This window comes from Ammospiza nelsoni, chromosome Z (genome assembly GCF_027579445.1).
Source record: "Ammospiza nelsoni isolate bAmmNel1 chromosome Z, bAmmNel1.pri, whole genome shotgun sequence".
Taxonomy (NCBI): Eukaryota; Metazoa; Chordata; class Aves; order Passeriformes; family Passerellidae; genus Ammospiza; species Ammospiza nelsoni.
This window is the reverse complement of record NC_080669.1, coordinates 45,280,546-45,302,701: the sequence shown is the minus strand read 5'-3', so window position 1 is coordinate 45,302,701 and position 22,156 is coordinate 45,280,546. Positions and strand designations below refer to the sequence as shown.

General features: G+C 38.8%; 1 protein-coding gene across 4 annotated transcripts in view; it reads left to right on the top strand.

Annotated features, from left to right (window-relative positions):
* Window positions 1-504: 504 nt before the first annotated feature.
* Window positions 505-22,156, top strand: part of FAM169A (family with sequence similarity 169 member A) — a 38,336-nt gene continuing 16,684 nt past the window's right edge. For 2 of the 4 annotated variants that reach the window (XM_059492403.1, XM_059492402.1), the window contains exons 1-7: window positions 505-607; window positions 13,777-13,914; window positions 15,382-15,481; window positions 16,560-16,645; window positions 17,991-18,162; window positions 20,033-20,212; window positions 21,659-21,787. In XM_059492403.1, the coding sequence (XP_059348386.1) occupies window positions 566-607; window positions 13,777-13,914; window positions 15,382-15,481; window positions 16,560-16,645; window positions 17,991-18,162; window positions 20,033-20,212; window positions 21,659-21,787 (847 nt within the window). In that variant the 5' untranslated portion in view covers window positions 505-565. The other 2 variants (XM_059492404.1, XM_059492405.1) reach the window with 2 other exon arrangements.

Here is a 22,156-nt window from a genome sequence, read left to right as displayed (position 1 = left end):
GATTAATGTTTCTCTTAGGAAAATAGGCTTGTGAGTAACTGAGTAGTAACTGAGTAGTAACTGAGTAGTAACTGAGTAGTAACTGAGTTCAATCAGCACCCCAATTTGGTAACAGGAGGAGGGGTGAGGGCTCGGGCTGGTCCACAGTGAGTTGTTGGAAATGTGGAAGCAATCCTTACTGCCCGAGTCCATGAGGTCACCTTTCCTGCAAAGGGGATAGTTCACCCCTAGCTTTGTGGCGCGAAACCCAATACCAGGAGCCTTTCTCCGTTCTCCTTGCGAGTACCACAGACCTCTGAGGCAGCTCCGGGCTCCGTCTGTATGCCAGGGCCCCAGGACAGGTGCCACCAGCCCAGCGGTGCTGAGCGATGGCGTGGGTACCGGCTCTGCTCGTGGGGCCGGCCGTGGACAGGGACAGTGCCGGGTACCACACCCGCCGCGGCCGGGGGGGCGATGCGGGGTCCCCGCAGCCGTCATGGCGGGCGACGCGGGGCGAGCGGCGGCGGCTCCAGGCGTATCAGCGGGAGTGCGTCAGCGGCGAGGGGCGGGGAGGCCGCCGGGGGAGATGATATTAGGCGCCGGGCAGCAGGACCGGGCGAAGCCGGAGGTGAGCGGGGGAGTGTCGTGAACGTTGTTAGGGAGCCTGGCCGCCTCCTTCTCCGTTTGTCCCCGCGCCGCCGCGGCAGGCTGCTCGCCCGGGCGGCTGAGGTGAGGCGCGGCGGGGTGTCGCGGTGACCTGCCGAGGGTCGCGCATCTCTGTAGCCTAGCCGGGCCTGGCGGGGCAGGGCGCGGGGGCGGTCGGCGGCGGTCCGGGGCGCTCGGCGGGAGGCGATGGGCGGGCTGGGCTGGGCTGGGCTGCGCTGCCCGCGGCCCCGCGGCCGCCCCGGGCTCCAGGTGTCCGGCCGCATCCCGCCCGCGCCGCCGCCGCCGCCCCCCGGGCGCGCTCTCCCGGCCCGGGCAGTGCCCGACCCCGCCGCTGCCATCGCGGGCGGGCAGGGCCGCGCAGGGCCGGGCCGGGCCGGCGGGCGGTGGGCGGCGGCGGCTCGATCGGGCCGTGGGACCGGCCCGTGGGACCGGCCCGGCTCCCCCGCGGCGGGCGCCGGCCGAGCTCGATCCCCCGAGCTTCCCCCGGCCTTGGCGGAGCTTGCGGCACGCCGAGTTCGGTGTGAGCTCTGGCCCAGGCCGCTCCGTGTTGGCCAGGACCAGCCATCTTTTGTGGGGTCTTCTATTGTAGCGTTGAAATTTACGTGTCGTAGCCACATACACGTGTAAGAGCCATTTATACATCTATACACCTCTACGCATGTATGAAAACAGTAATTGCAATGCTACAGTTGCTGTCTCCCGCAAAGATGGCTGTGTGTACGTGTGCAAATACATGTGGACACACACAATTGCTCATGCACTCACACTCTTCTGTTTTCCTACATATGATGTGTAAATCTTCTGCAGTTTTTTTTTGAGGTAGGGTTGGTTCATTCCTCTTAAAACGTAGGGAAGCATCTTGCCTAAGATATCCATTGACGTAGCACGGCTGTCCTGCTTATGAGTGTTAAATGCAGCCTGAGAAAGTGGATTGCACTGAGGGCTAGAGCAAAAGGTTTTACTAGCATTAATAGAAAACAAAATATATTAACTCACCAATTTAATACATGTATTAATGCTTTTTTTAGAAGAAGAGATTAAAAAATTGTCTTTCAGCCCTTCTGAGCTGTGGACTTTTCAGTTATTAATAATCAGAAATTTAGAAACTTAACCTTTGGTGTGGGGACCCTGTTCAGCTGATACTTGCTTTTTTGTGTACGTGCAACACAGGAGGAGGGAATTCTTTTCTTGTTCTGCATAATTGCATTTACTCATTTTATACATTGGGCTGTACCATTGGTCATAGCCTAGTACAAAGCTCACCAGTTTGTATGGGGAATAAGAATTATGTCAGAGTGATCATTATAATAAAATCAGTGCTGTCTCACTGGAGGACCTATAAAAGATTGCTGCAGATTAGAGTGACTGTGGTTTTCCTCCTGCAACAAACTCTGTAGGAACTGAGTGCATCTTCTCTCCATTTCCTCAACCACATTGGTTGAGGAATTTCTTGTTTAATTGACCTCCTCCAGGTACCAAAGAACTTCTTGCTTTTTCTCTTGGTCGCTAGTGAAAAAAACATTCATCACCTGTTTCGTAGTGGAAAAATGTTAGGGCAGAGGGTGATTTATGAAATCAATGTTCGAATTCAAGTGTTATTAATGTCAGCAAGCATCTCAATTTCAACACTGTTTTTTTAGAGCCACTAACAGAGGCAGGTTTTAAGTCCTTTCCTTGTTTCCCCTTCTCCAGTCTGATGTTTGTTATAATTTTCTTTATGCAGAATCAAATGTATTACAGCGTCTTTCTTTCCTGTTGTGCAGGATGAGTAATTAAGATGGGATTCTACTGTACATTTATATCTCTTCAGCAGTGCGTGATCCAGAACTCTTTTTGGAGTGTTACATAACTAGACACTTTACAAAATGAATTGGAAAATACTCTTAATTTATTCAGTATGCGCATCAAGGTAGATAATATTTCTTTGATTTAATAATCAAAAAGGCGGAGGTTTATGTGTTTGTGTAGGTTTTTTTCCTTTTTTAATGTCTGTTAGTGTTGTAAAGATAATACAAAATTATCTTAAAGCTCTTCTTATCCGCAATTCATATAAGCACAATTTGTTTTAAATAGTTATATAAATATATAAATATATATACAATAAATATATATATAATATATAAATATAAAAATATAATTTATATAAATATAAATACTTGCTTATCTAGTCCAGTGCAGAGTCTTTGCTAGGGAAAGACAGAGTTCATTTCTGTACTAAGGCTAACACTTCTTAATGCTTTTTTTTCCCCCATGTTTGATGCAGAATCACTAAAGGACAAACATGGGATTTGATGATTCTAGAGAAATTTACCAGAGTAGAGGTGCTCTTCCATTGTTTTACATTCTTAGATGTGATAAGATTTTATATCAATCTCTATTTTCTGTCAAGCAATGAATATCAAGTAGTGGTGATCATTTAAAGCTGTTGCCAATTATGTTTCTAAACTGCAAGTACAAATGTGGCATTAGAGCTGAAGTGATGTCTACTGAGGCTTATTTTCACATGGGCACTCCTTAAATATTTTTCCATGCAAAATACCAGTTTCTTGTTTTCTCGCAGATAAGTACTTTACTCCTGACTCTGAAGGTTGTAACTTATCCATCACATTGTATCAACTATACATTCCAGAAAGCCACTGTCATCCTTTTGCCTGTGAATGTTTGGAGTAGCAGTGGTAGAGGTGTGCGCTTCCCTTTGGAACTGTTTTTGTCAGTCAATGTCTCTTGGGTAAACATTTTGTAACCCGTTGAAAAACAACAAAAGTAATTTTCTCACAATAGAGACAGATTTAAAAAAAATAAATTATTCAATCAGAATTCAACCCTCCTCTCAAACTTATGCTTCCAGGTAGTGCAGCATGGATTAAACAAGTCTGAGTGGAAAAGCCTGCTCTAATGTATTTACTCTACTGCGTTGTTTTAAACATAACCAAAATGGCACATGCAGTGTCTTTGTAGCTATTCTCTCATACTCTTGCAGTTTCATCTGCTATTGCTGATTTTTTTTTCCTGAACAATGGGATGTGACAGCATATATTTATTTAATCATTATAAATTTAGTTGGTGTTCTCTAGTGACTCTGAGATTTCAGAGAAGCTTTTAAATAGCTTGCTAAAATATGTAAAAAATCCTGTCCCAAAAGAGTCATGAGCTTTCAAATCTTTACTAAAATCCCAATAAAATTAGTGAGAACTATCAGGACTAACATATCTGTTTCTTTGCCTTCAAAGTGAACTGGAAAACTTACTATTGTTTTGAATGATAAGTCCATAAGTTCCAAATTATTTGTTGAATTGAAAATCTAGGAAAATCCATTTCTCTGAATTGTATATTGAACTGTATGTTGTACAGTTATTCAAAGTAATAGTTTTGATTTTTGTTTTCAAATCTGAGCTGTCTCTCTGTCTTTTTTTTTTTTTTTTGTGCATATTATCATTTTGTGTCAGAATACTGTAGGACAGGGCATCTCTGTATTCACAGGGCTGGCATCTCTTGCCACTGTTTATGATTAGAAATTTTTTATGGACCAGGATGAATTGAATTCACTGTTATCCTTTCTTCTAAGCTTCATCAAAACATGTAAAATAAAGGTGGTTAATTAGGTTTCTTCAATTCTGTGGATTACTGAAGGGGAAGAACAATCAGTAAAGGTGTGGTCTCTGCCGAATCAGTAGCCCCTGAGGCAGTGCTAGAAGAATACACCCAGTTCAGGAGTTCTGGTGCGGCAGTGGCCTTTCCCCAGCACGGAGAGTCGGTGAACTTCAAATGGTATGAAATGCTGTCTTCACCCTAGCTGCCTTCATGCTCCTAAAACACCAGGTGTAAAAATGTGAAGTGTGCTTAAGTTAGCCAGTGCTTTGCTGGAAGACCAGTCTTTTCTCTAGCTCTTTTGCAGCCAGCATATTCTGCAAATAGAAATGTTTCCTAGGTTGAATAATATTCCTCACAGCTGTTGTAGATTTAGGCAGCAATAACCATAACTGGGGAATTTGAATAATTTGTGAGTTGATAATGATAAAATAGTTGGGGATTTTAACAGTAGCAATGTAAATGTTACTGCAGTGCAGCACAGACAACTTTATAGGATTTTTAAATGTTGGAATAATTTATTTCTTTTGATACCTCAACACTGGGAGTTTATGTTGTCAACATTTAGTCTGAAGCTGTAGAAAGGAGTTTTTTGAAGAAGCAGGAGATAATGAGCTGATTCCTGGCAACTCCTTCTTAAGCTGAGCACTGATTTAAGGTAGTATATTGTGTCAGCAGTATGAATACTTTTTTCTACTAATACTAGTACTTTTTGTTGGGGGTTTTGTTTGCTTTTTAACAAAGTACAGTAAGGTGGTATGTTCAGAAGTACGAGTAGCTTACTTAGGTTATCCAAACCCACCACTAACAATCAAGCAATGTCTGCATTTCCAGAGAAGACAAGTAACTGAAGCTTTTAAAGCAGTTTGTTCATTAATTTGTTTTTTCAAAAATTCAAGTACACCTGGATAGCCTAGGTACTAGAAGATGTAGCTTAGAAGTTCCAGTCTTATAAGCATGTACTACAGTGAGAAGTGGGGGAAGTGCAGTGTGCTGACAGAAATTTGTGAGTTCTTGGAGTGTCAGGATGATTGCTGATGGAGATGAGGACAGATGACACCAGGGAGGAGGTTGTGTGTGAATTCCTTTCTGCTATTAGAGACATTCTTGCTAAAGTTTGCAGACATAGATCTTGAGTCCTGTAGCAACATGTTTAGTGATACCTTGTGGATTCACATTAATGGATGGATTTTTATAACATGGCTGTCATGGGTTGAACAAAACCAGCAGTGGCTATACCCAGACAAATGTGGGAAACAAAAATTAACCATCCACAAGTATAAGACTACTGAACTAAAAGGCAAACACAGAGCTGCTCAGGAATCAATCTACTAAGGATTTTGTTAAATATTTGTTTGGATGACAAGGAAGTATGAACACTGGGGAGAAGAGGTTCATTTTGGGGAAGAGAGATATAAGTCAGTTGATTCTGTCAGTCAGAAGAGATTCTTGATTCTGATTTTGGGCAATGAAATATTCTTTTTGATGTTTTATTATTCCTTTGTTATGGGAGCAGGATTTCTACACAAACAAATACCAGACCTTCCTAACCTTTTTTTTTTTCCTACTAGCTGGAGCAGCTTACAAGATGTCTGACTCTTTCCTAGCTTTTTATTGTATTGATATGAGGCTTGCATATTATTTTACTTGTTTATTTTTCAGAGGAAGATTTACTTCTAATTTTCTAGTTTTAGTCCATGTGTGCCTTTTTTCCATCCTTCTGAAGATGGGATGAGGAAGATAAACACAGTTGCCGCTGACTACAACTGACAGAGCTAGACAGAGGCAGTCAGTTTTTGTGGCCTTTGTAAAGCTGAGGAAGTAAAGGTGCTGTTTTGCGTGGAAATATGGGGCCACTTACAGCTATTACTGTTTTTGTGAGAATTGTCTCTGTCACCTGGGATGATAACTTGTAATATCTTCCTGACATGACTGGGCTCAGACTGGGACTCAGTAATGACTCCTTATCTGGTCTGTGGCCCAAGTATGTTGTCTAAATCCTTTGTTTTTAGACAAAAATGTTTTTGATACGTGTGATAATCTTGATTGACATAGGATTTTCACTTTAGCTTTCCTTTGAGAAAGGCAAGGTAGAAGTCTTTCTAATTATCTGTGTCTCTAGTTCTTTTGGAGTAATCCCGCACTGTTTTGGTAAGTCCACAAACTACTTTGTGAGTGTGAAGTAAGTGCCTGTGAAGTAAGTGTGGCTGTGTATGTTCCAGGTGGCCCATCAGCCACCCGTGGAGAGAGGCTGTGGGGACTCTAAGTGATGAGTGCTATAAGAAGGTCGTTAAGGTCTTTGGGAGCAGATGGTGTAAGGCCTAAACTGCAGAAGAAAAATTGGAGGGTGCTGAGGATGGAGCTGGAGAACTGCACACCAGCAGCTTCAAACTGCTAAGGCATGGAAGGGGGAAAGAGTAGTGACCAGAGAGGAAAGGTGGGTCATTAGGGGTATCTGTGTGGAGTTTGGTGTTATTTTCCTAGCTCCTAAACAGGTTTGTCATGTAGTGAAGAGAAGGTAGAGGAAAGTGGGAAATTAGAAAGTAGAATGAGTGCTGAGCAGTGGAAAGATCAGATAAATGCCAGAGAGAGGCAGGTTAATGAAGTAATAATCCCACCTGGCTGTATCTTTCTGTCTTGTTAATTATACATGTTAATTATTTTCAAACACAACTAGAATGGTTTTCATTTTATATATGGATATGGTCACCTTGAATTGGAGAAGTTGAAAGGGGAGGCATGAGAGGTTTCTTTAAGAAAAACTATTTTTTCCAAATTTATTAATTGTGTTTATTTTGATCAGTCTCAAACACAGAATTTTAATTTAGCATATGTCTGGCACATTTTCATTGTAGGAAACACTTGTGCACATTAGTTTCCAAAACTCCCTACTGAAGGAAGTGTTCTTCAAAAAACCAGACAATCTCATTAAAATGAGAGACTGTAGAAAAATGTAAATAACAGCTCAGTAGTTTGTATACCTAAGTAGCTTGTATACTTAGTTGTTGATTAAATAAGCTATCTAATATATTATCTAATTTAAATCACTTGAGTAAAATGCCAGTGGTGTTACACAGGTGGCTGATTTGGCATATTACTAAGAACCTTACCTGCCTAAGATGGGTTTGAGAGAGAAGTTGTATTTCTTCTTGTGATACTGCCCTGTCACCTTTAATTAAAGAAATCAGATGCAAGATTTTTTTGTTACTTTGTTTTTGGTTGGTTTTGTGGTGGTTTTTTTTGGTTTGGTTTTTTTTTTTTTTTTTTTTTTTTAATGTGGAGGACTCTTTGTTTTTCTGTCTGTGTTCATGTTTCATCTGATATGAAAGTGTTCAAAGCCAGCATTTAGAACTTCTGACCATAATTCTTGCTGGGGAATTGAATCCTGTATGTAGATTTCATAATTTTGTGCTATACATGTAAGTTACGTTGTGCGGCTAATTGATGAATGGAAAGGATTTGTGTTTTTTGTTTGTTTTGTTTAAATCAACAGCTTTGATTTGTGTGTCTGATAGAAAACCAGAGTTGCATAAGCTGCTTCAAGGAGATTACGGGTAATGTGGCTGGCATATTAATCCAGAGATCCTGGTTGATGTTGACAGCAATTTTTGTGCCATGTGTTTCCTTAAGAACTTTCAATATGTGATTTTGCTGCGCATGAATAGATATTTTTGGGGGTTTATGTTACTATAAACCAAACAAAAAACCAAAAAAATCTTTTTTTGTCTTTAAAGAAAAAAAAAAATAAAGAAAACAGTGCAAATCTATCTGAGCTGTCAAGAACTTGTATTTATTAGCTTGTATTCTCAAAAAATGTGAACAAAAGTTATACTGCAGGGAAATATGTCTTAGTGCTACTGTGTGGATCATGGTTTGAAGAATTGCTGTCCAACCCCCAAATTTGTGATTTAAGCCCTAAGAAAACCTACCTCTGAATAGATAGTTATTTGAGTGAGAAAGACTTGAGTTGTCCATTCAATGTGGCAGATGAGTGTATAATGGTTGCTGCTTCAAGCTGGTGCAGTTTTCAAGAAATCCTAATAAAAATTCTGTTTTTTAAAATTTTAACACCTCTTCCCTACGATGTATTCCTTTTCCTACAGCCAATGTACGTAACATTACAGATTAAAATTAATAGAGTTTTAAGAGATGGGAATGTTTATAACACTCGAAACCTTTGTTGCAGTAGTGGTCTAAATAGGTAATTATGAGACAGGTTTTCTCTATGTATTTCAATTATGTTGACTTATGATAAACCAACTGTTCACTCTCTTAGACATACTTAAATGACTAATTATCTTAGCACAGGTTTCAAATTTACTTATTTTTATAATAGAAAATTATGAACTTTTAAACATAAGTATTTCAGAGACTCTATTTATAGAAATAAAAAAAAACTTTAAAAACAACTTATCTCAGTTTAAAGTATTTGTTGCTGAATAAAGAAGAAGCAAAGTGAAAATGGTGTGTGTATATAACAGCTGGTAGTAAAAGCAAAGAAACATTTATGTAATATATCTGTTAATAGAATAACTGATAAGACAGCTTAGCAATTCTAGTAGCAGATGTGATGGTTTTGTTTTGTAGTTGAAGCCAGAAGACTAAAAAGACTACTTTTAAAAAATTTTAAATTTTCTTACAACCTTTATGTAGTTTCACAGCTTTCACCAGATGAGTAACTGGATGCTGCAAGGTAGGAAACAAACAAAGCAAAGTGGAAATTATGCTCCTGCTGCTCTGATCAAGGTCGTTGCTGCTTTGGTGCATCGTCAGTCTGGGCCTGGAGCCTTGCCTGGGACTTCTGCGGTCCTGTCTTGGCTTTCTCTGGAAGTGGTGTATGTGTGGACATATATACCTGTTTAGTTTGGTTTTTATGTCTCTTCCCATGATGTGAGCCTGGGTGTAGCTCACAGCTAGTCTGGGAGGTTGTGGTAGGATCATGGATTATATTTTTAAAACAGAACTTGGTTTAAGGTGTGTGATGATTCATTGGAAGTGCATGGCAGTCGTTGAGGGGTTTGGTCATCTGATGCTTCTGCACTCATTGCAATCAGTCAAAGCTTGGGTCAGATATTGCTGCAGGTTACTTTTTGTGTGAGTGAGCCGGTGCTTCATCACAGGACTGGACTTGTATTTGTATCCTGCAGGCTGGGTCTAAGCTGGTTTTCCTGGGTTAGCAGGAAATTTTGCAGGTCATGGCTTGAGCACCCTGACACCTGTTCTCTAAACTGCAAATCACTATTTTAAAAAGCCCCAAACAACTACTTAAATTTTAATTATTTATTATTAAAAACAAATTTAAACCTGAAGATTGTTCACCTGCATGATTATTTGTCCCAGTTATTATATTATCTTGAAAAGGTCTTGGCTGATTTTTTGTAATTTCTTTTTTAATTATTATTTTATTTTTTTTAAGGAGAATGAGTGGTTCAGGTAAGCTGTGCAGTGTAAGTAACTGTGTATTTGTATTTGTCAAGTTTTGATACAATGTTCAAGTATGTCATTATCTCGGTAAAGTATTTCTCACGCTGGTCCCTCTGAGATAATGATTATTTTGTGTTTTGTAGAGGAGTTCAGGCAGATCACATAACATGTCTGTGTTTACATTAAGTCTGTGCTGCAGCTGGTAATTTCTCTAAATCCTTATCTGTTAGCCTAACTCCACTTTCCCTGAGTTAAAGGCACCCAAGCCCAATTTTAAGCTGTATTTAAGCCCTCTGACATACTGCAAGAAATAACATAGCTTTTGGGTTATTATCCTTCTGCAATTTTGTGTCATTCATTATTGAGGAACTGCAAGGAGATGAACAGATCTCTTGGTTCCTGCTGAAATCCACATGTAAGCTGGAAGCTGTGTGTGCTGTGCACCTCTCATGCACTCTGAGATGAAATAGGAGTTGTAGATATAATTTATAATTAAACTAATTTCCAATGTCACTCACTTATTCCATGGCTTTTCTTAGCCATAGTACTAATAGTAATAAAGATTTTGTGAATAAAATGCCTGTGTTGCACAGGAATGTGTTCACTCATTCTGTTAAATGTGGTTTTTGTTGGCATTCCATGAACTGATCTGTTACCCTCTGGTGCTGCAGCTGTTCCTAAAAAAGGACGTGCCATTCCTCGTGTAATGGCTTGCATAATGCTGACAAGGGAGACAGTCATATGATTCCACATTAAAGCAAATATTATTCATGTGAGTTTATGACACAAAATCATTAATATTATTTTGTTAAATGATACGTTTTTGAAGAGTGTAAGATTTCTTTCACTTGAAAAATGAAATGCTCAAGTTGTCTCATTTAAAAAATTAATTTTCTTTCTTCTCCTCCAAACACACTCTTCTAATATGCTTTTATGTACAAATGTACATAAAAGCATATTATGTACTCATGATGAGTTTGGTTGCTTAGGGCTACACTGCATGTGCTCAGTCAGCCTGACTGTGTGCTAATCAATTGGAATGGTACCCTATGAGCAGAGCATGGTCGTGCAATGTGTGACAAAGATCTGACCTGACAGTTTTACAGTTGTGCAGTGCATGGAGGTTTAGAGCAGCAACAAGGGGCATGAGGAACTCCATGGTAGAGACCTGTGCTGCTCCTGCTGCCTCTGCAACAAAAATATGTTAATGCTGTAGTCAAAAAAACCTGAAAAGTGGTTTTCTCCAGCCCTTTTTCTCTTTCCTGTTTCACTTGAGACTGGCTAGATATGGAGCCATCTGTATTTTTACTTTGTTCAACATACATACTGTCAAACCAACTCTGTTTTAATGAGGGACTAATATTAATTCATTACTGTTGGAAGACATTTCATTTGTCTTTGGTAGGTTATTTTGCATTTCAAATTTGAGATGCTTGCATTTTGTATTATGATCTAATTCCTTATGCTGTGCTGTAGATTGGCATGGAACATTCTTCTTTCATCACTTGTTTAATGCTTTTATTATAACTTGATAGCTTTGTGAATTTGTGATTTCTTCAGGGATGTAGTGAACTTAAATGTGAACTCTTTCTGACCTCTTCAGCACAGAGACAAAATACAACACACAAGTGTATGAGAGTTTGTGACTTTACATATCTAATCTACCACATGGTAAAAAAGATTAATGTTTATTTATAAAGGGATGCTGACTAGGTTTTCCTTAATTTAGTCTTGAAAATTTCTCTGTATTGCTTTCTTTTGCATAACATGTTCTCTGTAAATGCTGCAAAGGAAAAGTCAAAAATGACTACTGGGAGTTGAAGGCAAATAAAATCTAAGTGTGCCATGAGAAATTAGGTAGCCCAAATAGCAAACAGAAAAGAGGTCTGTGAGTGATTTTGAGGGTAGTTTAATGTATGCAGTAATTAGGCTTTTTTGCTTTTAAGCAAAGATATGGTTGCTGCTTTTATTTTTGTAGTGGTTGGAACTCAGATAATCTATTGAATTTCTTATTGCATCTTTTCTGCTTTGGTCCTTCATTGTTTTATTCCAAAAAAATGTCAGGAATTATTACCTAGAGGCTTAAAGTTGTAGCTTCTGGTTTGTTTGTCTGTCTGCCATGCAATAATGGAACCTCAGCTCAATTTCTTTGTTAATAGCAGAGTTATCTAAGCACTTAGGTATTTGTTTAGTAATAGAGGGGGGTTACCCTTTCTGCCAGCATACAGAAAATTAAATTTTGTGGTTTTCATATACCTGTATTTCTTCACAGCTGAATTTACCTTGCATGTTAACATGGTGACAAAACCTCATCCTCTTGTAGAAGTAGTCTCATATGATCTTATGCTCCTCCTTGTTTTGTCTTGCAACGTGCTTATCAGCATAGTTTGTGCAGAATTGCTGGTGTGTTTGAGAACTGTCATATCTGCAGGCAAGCCATATCTGCTAGAGATACGGAGGCTTGTGGTGGGTGAATTTCACCCCTGACAGCAGCTCCTTTGTCTGCTGTGCATTGTTGCTGCACTCAAAAGCATGCACCCCACACCTTTGGCTCTGGAAATCAGTTTTCTTGCAAACAGGAGGAGCCAGAGGAGTTGTCTGTTAGCAACGGCAAGGGCAGCCCTGAAACGTGGGAAGAAACAGGTGGAGAATTACAAGATGCAGTGAAGTATCTGACAGGGTCAGTGGGCAATAGTAGAAGGAATGTGAGAGACTGGAGAGGAAGGCAGGATAAAATTCGAATAACAGTTGAGGAGAAGGAATTACCTGAATTTGAAAGGAAATGGCTCTGAGGAATGCATGTGTATATCTGAACAATAGCATTCATGGAGAGCATTAGTGTTTTCATCAGCAACAATGTTAAGGGCAGTAGTTGTAGATGCCAATGAAGTCATGTCCAAGTTCCATTATAACAGGAGAAAAAAATCTCTTCTGTAGAAGGAGCAGCCTCTTCTCTCCAATCAACAGCATATTATTGCTGTTTAAAAACCTTCAAAATGTAGATTTCTAATTTCTACTGATTGAGTCAGGATAAGATGTTTTTTTCACCCTTGATTTACCCGTGTTAGTAGAATAATGAATGGTGGATAAAATAGGCGGACTGAAGGTAAAGAGAAGAAAAAAATCATTGCACACTAAGGTTTAAAATAAAAGTGAAAAATAAGCCTCCATTGAGAAGACTAGGAATCATAAAACTTGTATGAAAACTTCTGTGTTCAGAAACTTGTGTGATGGGTTCATGGGAGCTGAGAAAGACAGAGTAGAATCCCTATGTTCCTCCAGAACACTGGAGAAGGTTCTCATGACCTTGTTTTTGTGTTTGTTCAGGCTTCTGAGATTATGAGTCATATCTTTAGAGCAGCTGTGGGGTATCTTTCTGTATATAGTTTTATAGAGCTGGAAGAACCTTACCTGAAGACCACACAGTGGATTCCAGGAGCTCTTGCTCATTTTAATTTCACACTGTTTTGACAAGGAAAATTTGAATCTAAGAGCTTTTAAGGAGTTATTGCCACTATGGTTTGGCTTCAGTGTTATAGTCTTGTCTCGTCACTAGTGTCTCTCTTTAGTCTGTTGTGGGCTCTTGTTTTTAATGAGCTTGTGTAAGTTTCTGTTCACAGCTGAAATGCTTTTGGAAACAACCATCTGTTAAGAACACTAACTGGCCAGTTGATGACAAAAATCCTGAGCAATGTTTTGGTTTCTTCAGAGATGGATTTAAATGCAAAGTCTCAAATTAACTCTATCTTGTTATCATCTGGGTAGTTTCCTTTTTTTACCACCTAGTTGTAACATGACTGGTGACATCATAAACATCATCTGGGAGGGAGATATAACCAAGTCTACCACCTCAAAGCAGCATGTGCTTGTGCAGCAAACATGAGGCTTGTATGTTGGAAATCTGTCACAAATGAGGTCTAGGGGGATCTATAGGCTAATCTCATTCTTTTCTGTTTATGAGCACAGATTTGATTATTTTACAGACTGGGTGTTACTGGTCACCATCCTAATTAATTGTAAATGCTGGAGCATTTCTCTTTTCTGTCATGGATGTAAGTGTCAATGGCAGAGTGTGTGTCTCAAAGTACCCCCATTAATAATGTTGCTTTATTTCTCAAGAGCATGTCATTCCCTGTGGATATATTGAACAATTGCAGTCATGAGGAACTGGAGAACTCAGCAGAGGACTACCTCTTTGCCCTTCGGTGGAGGAATCCAAACGCTCCTGAATTCTTTTCTCTGCCAGACCACCGCCAGGTAACAACCAGCAAATACTGTAGTACTGGTGTTCTTAATATCCTTATAGATCTAAAATTTAAGATATCTAGTCCTCTTGAATTTCAGAACTATTTTATCAAAGTTTTCATATTTTCCAAATTCAAATTTTTTTCACTCTGTAACTGGGTTTAAATCTGGGTTTCAGTTATTGTGTGCTGCTTCTAGGCAATGGATCTGTATGTAAAGAGCAATTAAAAAAAAATAAAAAAACCCAACCTGACTATAACCTTAAATTTTCAACTGATGAATCAAACTTCATGCACTCTCAAAAACCCGTCATCACTAAGGGGTTCATGATTTACTTAAGCTAACTGGCTCTTTTTTTATCTCAGTTCTTCAGTGTTCTTTATGTTTGGGTTCAAGTTTTGATTAATAACTTCACTAATCTCAAAAAGTGGTTCTTTTTTCTTTATCTGAAATATCCTGCACTGTTACTAATCTCTAGTAGAGAAGAGCTGTGACACTTTTATGTTTTAAACACTTATCCTTTGTGATGAGTTGGTCAGTGTTGGTTCTGTCCAGACAAATGCTTTTATTAGAAATACTACCAATAAAACCAGCAGTGTGTATAGTTTTAATGTAAAGTAAGTGAGCTGAGAGGATTTTCTGTGGGATCTAAAGGTCAGTGCCACAGATTCCTTGGCAGAATCAGAGTCTTGACTACTTTCCTACATTTATACAAGTGCTGTATGCCTAAATGATTGCTTGTATTAATGTCCTCATTTGTGACAATGGCATGTCATAATCTTCTTAAATTTGTTAAGCAAGTCTATCTACCACACCATTCATGTCTGCCAAGTTTTGTATACATTAATTTAGTAATAGAAGCATGTGAATTTAAATATCAAAATGCATTTCCACAGAGTTACTTGATTCCTTAAAAGAAGATTTTTTGACCCTTTCCATATTCTTTTCTGAGGAGGAATATCAAGTAGGCAACTTCAGAATTTCTAACATGTGTGTAACTTCAGGGAACAAAACCCTTTTGAATTTGCCTTCCCACTGTAGTGCATTAGAACTTGTTAACAAACACAGTTTTGCTGTGCCAGCTTGTTTCAGTGCCTGACTGACTGCCCCATTCTTCTGTTGGCTTTGACAGCTTGCACAGCATTATGTTCTCCCTGTTGAAGGGAACATAATACTGGCTCCTTGCACTTACTTCAGTTGTGCACACAAATGCAAACTGTCAGCAGAAAAGAGCTGTACAAATTACTGTAGCTAAATCTACCACAGCTTGAGAGTCAGAGCTCTTTAAATGCAGTTTGTCTTTAGGAAGATGTGGAAGATGTGTCTAAAGAAAGGACTTAAAGAAAGGCTTGTCTTTTACAGATAGCTGCTAAGGACTTAATTTTTAATGTTCTTCTTTTTTACCTTGATAAACTCTCTGTATTTTACTACTGTTGTTTTAGCAAAAGTCTACTGAATTATTGTACATTCTTCTTGCAGGTTCCTATTACCTTGACATCTGTGAGCTTTGTTCCTCTTTACGGTCAAGAGAAGGCAAACAAAGTTCTTGCACTGTTTGCACCATGGGACTCATTCACAGGTTTAATTTTAAGTTTATCGCTGTGTTGCCTTTTTTTATTTTTGTGGAAAATGTGTGTAACCAGGCCCTTGCTCATTTCATGCTACTGTAGCCCATAACTTTTCCATTGTACATTTATTGTTCCCTGTCTTTTTGTTCACATACTATTATTTTTTGTTGTATAGTTATATACACAAGTGCTAGAACTTCACACACTAATCAGATCAGAACTGGACCCATTGAATTCAAAAGATATGTAGCAAAATAATTTGGTGCTTGTCTGGACCATAGTACAACATGTATCTCTTGGTCTCTTCATGTATGCTTCACCTCTCCAAAAGGTATTTATTGAACATTCTTAGAATCCATCAATTTGCACATGAATTTAAATACTCTTTTTTAATAGTGATTGATCAGAGTTGTGTGTAAATTTGCCTTTAGCTTGAAGTCCTAGCATAGCTCTGGCTGAGATGATGGCTTTTGTGATTTTCTCCTCCCATTATTCCTCCCTTCTTCCTCCTCTTCCAGCTCTCTACATTTCCTTATTCCATTTAATGCCATGTTTATGATTGCCTAGTATGCCACAAATGCCTATATATCATACTCTTCCTAATTGCTGCTCAAATGGCAGCCTTTTACATTCATCTAACTCCCAAAAACTTGCACAGTTTCAATATGAATATCTATTAGCCATCCAATAGTAAAATACCTGTATGAGTGAGACTTGCTTTGACAAGCAGTTTTTAGTGGAAGATGTTTGAGCACAGTGTTGAAGGGTAGTTCTTATGTCTGAAAAATGGTTCCTGTATACCATATCACAAAAAAAACCCCAAACAAACAAACAACCCCCCCCACCTAGTGTTTATTAGACTCAGTTATCAAGAAAGGTTTTGGACCAGGGAGCATTTATATGGGTGAGGTGTACAGTGCCCCATTGGTTGTGCTAGGGTAGTAGGAGCTACATTAATATAGTGCCATCTAGAAGATGCCTAATGTGATTACTACATTGTTATTCCTGGGTATTTAGCAACTTTAATGAATATGTTTCTTTTGGAATAGCAAGAATCACTAACTTTGTATTTCCCTTGTTTCTTTCAAGCTGTAGCCCTGTATCTTGCTGACCAGTGGTGGTCAATTGATGACATTGTGAGAACATCTGTCCCTGCTAGACAGGGGCTTCATCAGGTAAAGCGCTCCAACATTCACCTAGCAATTAATCCTATACTCCAGGATAATGGCAAATAGATAGTGTGCAAGATATTACATGTTTTAGTTTAATTTGGAAATGAGAGGACTGTTGCAAGAGAATAGATACAAGGGGGAAAGGAACCTCAATGTGAAGATAGTCTTGAGCAAAAATGACCTTTGTAGAGCAGCTTCAGATGTAGACAATTTAGATGTTAGCTGTGTTACCATTTATTTTCTTTATTCTTTAGAATATTGTGATCTGGTTGAAGCATCTTGGTAGAATAGTGCATTTTACCATAGCAGTACCTATTGATCTTATCAGGAGACTAGTAAACTAAAAATACTGTCAGGAATGTGTTGACAGAAGCAAGTTGGAGCTGGTGGCTTGCAGTGGCAACACATGAAGTTTGGAACAGTAAGTTGCCTGGTATCTGCTTTATTGCCCATCATTGACCTTTGTTACCATTGTTCAACCCTGTGTAGCATGGAGTTTTCTAAAACTGGAAATTCCAGCAGTGTAATTTTTATCTGCTCATGGAATCTAGGCATTTGTCTTTGATTTTTGTGATTTTTAAAGTTTTCTCTTGAGAGTTTGGCATGTAGCCTGGCTTTCCACATAATTCTTAATGGTAGGAAAATCAGGAAAGCCGAGTCTTTTACAAGGGAGGTAGCTGAGACTAAGCATTGGAATAGATCATGGTTCCTCCTTCCTTTACAATAAGTAGAATAGTGGTGAACTCATATTTCATATATAAAAGGAACCCTGTAGGATAGATAAAAGAATATTTAATTTCTTTTAATTAATCCTTTAATAAAAAGGATATTTAATTCCACAGAAACTGTTGTAACAAGTTTTTTCACGGCATCATGTCCTCTGCCTGCCACTCTATCAGGAGTGATTGAGTGTGCCAAGTCCTGCCACACTGAGGCTCATCATTTCTCCTTTGTAAGACTTCAGTTACCTGCTAACCTGGGAATTCTGAAGCTGGTGTACTGCTGTTGTGCTTGTTGAATGTTTAAGTGCAAGTATAGGTTTAAGTTAGATCATAATATTCTCACTCCGCTGCCCTTCTCACAGATTTTACACATTGGATTGGGAGTGACATTGAAGACATGAAATATCCTCTGTGGTTGTGATTTGTATTTAACCTATAACTTGAAGTTAACCTATAACTTCTGAGCATCTTCTGCCTAATAACAAACCTCAGAGAGTCATCCTGCTTTAACACTTACAGCCTTCCCTTGAAATCTGTCTGCAGCTGTGTTAAATAAGGTCTCTCATGTATGGGTATTAACTAATCTGACCAATCTTCTGAAATGTTTTTTTTTTGTGTGCCCATAGGTGAAGTCTGTTGGAGAGAGAGTTGTTCTCTATGTTCTAAATCGAATTATCTATCGAACCCAAGAAATGGAAGGATATGAGCTCCCATTTCTCTGTCATAGTAGCAGCCATTATGCTAAGATCATGTGGAAAAAAGGAGAAGCTATTGGGTTCTATTCTGTTAAACCTACAGGTAGAACATTTGAGGGTTGTGGGATTTGGGAAGTAAAGGGAAGGAGATAGTTTGTTTGAAAAATATTGTATTAGTAGGCTTTATAAGCCTTTCAGGCCTAATTGAATTGGTGTTTTCCTGTACTCATAAGACATCAGATGGCTGTTAAAATCTCTAGCTGAAATAATTACATGCTTTAGCAGTATAAGCTCTTCATAATTACAAATTCTATTTAAAACTAAGAAACTTGATATACCCGACAGCATTTTTTCTTCTCTAGCATGATTATTTACACTTGGATTGGACTTGAGTTAGCAAAATGGAAGGCTTGAGTTAGCATAAATGAAAGGCTTTTCTTTCAAAAAATTTTCAAAATTTCACCCGTGTTTGAGCGTGTGTTGTATTCTCCAAATGAGTAGCCTATGTATGTGGAAAAGACCACTCTGTAAACAGATGTTTTGAGGAGCGGTGGAGCTCTTCAAGCATCTGAGAGGGTACCGAAGTAATGTAACTTCTGTGCTCAAGTTTCTCTTGCTTGAAAAATGAAAATAATAATAGACTCACAGAATGTTTTTGGTGGGAATGGACCATTAAACACCATCTGGTTTCAACCCCCGCCGCCATGGGCAGAGACACCTTCCACTAGACCAGGACTCCATCCTGGAGCCTGGCATGAACATGGCGTGGGGCGTTCACAACTTCACCGTTTGAACACAGTTTGAACATCCCCTTTCAGGGATGGGGCATTCATACCAACTTTGAGCAACCTGTCTCAGAGCCTCACCACCCTTGTAGTAAAATATTTCTTTCTAGTACTCAATCTAAATCTACCCTCCTGTGGCTTAAGACCCTTTATCCTATCACTACATGACCTTTCAAAAAGCCCTTCTGCAGCTCTCTTGTAGGCTCCTTTTCACGTGCTGAAAGGCCACCATTAGGTCACCCCCAGAGTCTTCTCCAGGCTGAGCAGCCCCAGCTTTCCTTATGTGAGCAGTGCTCCAGCCCTCTGATTGTTTTCATGGCCCAAAAATAAGTATGTTCGTGGGTCCTAAAAAATACAAGGTTGAAAAGACTATCTAAAGGGTTGTATAGACAATTTTGTTTCTCCTTGGCCTTGTTAGAGAAGAGGGTAACTCTTTGCCATTTTTCACAGGTTCACTGAAGGGCCTGAAAACAGATTGACTATTAATGGACTGTTTAATGCCATTATAATGCCATCCTTTTCTCACTGCTGAGTTCATAGCTACCCTTGGAACCCTTTGATACTGAAGTACCTGTGTATTGTCACCATCTGTTCCATGTTTGTTTAATTTAGGATAAGATATTGTTTACAGGAGAATTTCAGTGTAAAATGTCCTAGAATTATTTTGTGTCTTCATTTGAAAAATTGGAATCACTGTTTCAGTCTTTAAGCAAGAACTGAATTACTTTTCAAATTTGTACTGAGAAGTCATGTAATCAGCATAAAAGTGTAGTTAAATAACTTTGTTTTCTCCTATTCCCTCCTCCATCTTTCAGCTCCATTTTTGCTAGTTTTCATATAGAACTCTATAGTGAGATTTCAAAGTGAGCCTTTCCTCTCTGTCTTGTCTATTCTTTTCTGGTGCTACAGACTTTTGCTGTTACATTATTGTATTGATGTATCTAGGAAACCTTATGAAGCTTGTTCAAAAAAGTTAATAAGTGACTATTAGAAATTACTTATTTTTAATAAAGTTATAAATTATTTTTATAACTTTACTTACTTATACTTACTATTATATAGTTTGGAATTTTTATAATTTATAAAAGTCTTTATTTAAATATGCTTAAATCCATGCTGCAGCCTGTCAGTCAGCATGCAGTTATGTCATCCATACTGATGGATATTTTTTCCCTCTGATTATTTCAGGAAGTGTTTGTACCTCTCTTCCTCATCAGAAGTATAAGTTGCCAGTGCTAGACACAATGTTTGTTAGAAAGAAACATCGTGGGAATTACTCTGGGTTAATCATGTTGGAAGACTTTGTGGATTCCTTTGCTGAAGAGTCTCTTGGCCTGCGATATCCACTGTCACCTTTCATGTATACAGGCAAGCTGTCTAATTTTTTCTCCTGATCTTATTTGTGATTTCTTTTCATGTCCAAATGAGTATTGTCATTCAATTATATTGCCACTCCATATTTGTGGCCTTATCCTCAGGTTCTTCATTAAATTTTCTGCACTTTGGTGGAGGCTAAAAATCCTGATTTGTGTAAGATGAAGTAGTTTCTGATTCAATTTTTTTATCCTCTATGTAAAAGTGAATTATTTGAACTCTGTTGGCTTTCTGCTGCTGTGAAGTTTACCACTGTCCCATTTCCCCCCATCAAGCCTGTGGCATGGGCAGAGGTGTTTCTCTGTGGGATCTAATGTCTATCTGCCTTGTATCACCATTTACTTGCTCACACCTAAACCTCACGAGGTTGTTTAATTCATGTGTTCTCTGAACTTCTGGTGAAGAGGACATACTAGGCTCTGCTTTCACTTGTGTATCAGAAGGGACAGTTCTAAAACACAAGGAAAACACATATGGTTCTTCCATTAGCAACCTAAGAGAACTATGTCATGCAGGAAATTACATGGAAACTATGTTCTTGGGACTGTGTTCAGACAAGAGGCACCTTTCTTTTGCCCTGTTTCTCAAGGCATGCTCCTTCTTAGGCCATTTGCCAGTATTCCTTCTATGAACATTTTTGTCTGGCCTTCTTAACCGCTAGAAATTTTCTGTTGTTTGAACACCACAGTCTGTCACTGGATCTGATAAGACCTAGTTGTTAGGCTTCAATGAGAAAAATTACTTGAGCAGAATTTAATGACTAATTCATTTTTGTAGTCAAGAAATGACACAGTGGGGGTCTTGTGCTCTGAAATTGTGTATCAGTATTGAACCCGGTGAAAAATGGTAGCTTTTTCTAGCAAAGACCAAAGAATAGTGTCAAAGCATGCATGTCTCTTCCCTTGTATGTTTGATACAGGTATAGAGAGAAAAAAGATGGAAGGACAGCAGTGCAGAAAATGTTCTGGAAGTGAACAGTGATTAACCACTCAATGCTAACATATTAACACTCCCAGGGAGTGCTTGTCACAGATGCCTAGAGAGTGTGAGGGGACAAAAAAAACTTGATTACATCCTCTGCTTAAGAACCCTTCTGTCCTGAGTTTGGTTTTGTAGTTGGCAGGAACAGTAACTAGTGAGGTTTCAAAAATCTCAAGTGGGTACTAGGAAAAGAAGAAAATCCCATTCATCTTTGTTTGCAGATTAAGGTAATAATGGAAAGTATTTAAATTTATATTCAGAAAGGGTTAATTAGGAGAGATGTGTAGGGTAAAGCAGAGTTTATTTCAGACTTGACTGTTTTGTTAAAAAGTTCTTTCTATTGTTGTTTGTGTATAATGGTAGATTGCAAAATAATTTTATTTCAGATGAACTTTAAATCTGAGATATAGCTGAGTATATGGTAGCTATAATACAGTGTTTTTTCTTGTGTTTGCTCAGCTTGTAGGCAGTACCTTGAGAAGTACCCTGAGGATACAAACCTTCTGTGGCAAGTGGAGGGAGGAGGAGATTGGTTCCAGAAAAAGTCTATTATGTCTATAATGCAAAAGGAAGGTCTCAAAATTGCAGGTATGGATGCTTTGTTTTGTTGTTTTCTGACACTATGTAAAAGTTGAACAAATACTTTACAAGAGTGATTTCTGTGAACACTGTGTAGAAACTAGCAGAAAGATTTCTATTTGTCCTGAAACCGTTGAGATCATATTTGGAATGGTGTCGTATTTTAACCCCAGCTGGAAGCTAAGTACCATGCAGATGCTTCTTCACCCTCTCCTCCCCGAGGAGAATGGGAAGGAGAGTCTGGGAAAAAAAAAAGTAAAACCTCTGGGTTGAGATAAGAACAGTTTAAGAATTTAAATAAGATAAAATATAATAATGGAGAGGGAGACAAAACCAGATAAATAAAACTGAAGACAGAAAAGTGTTGCACAGGGCAGT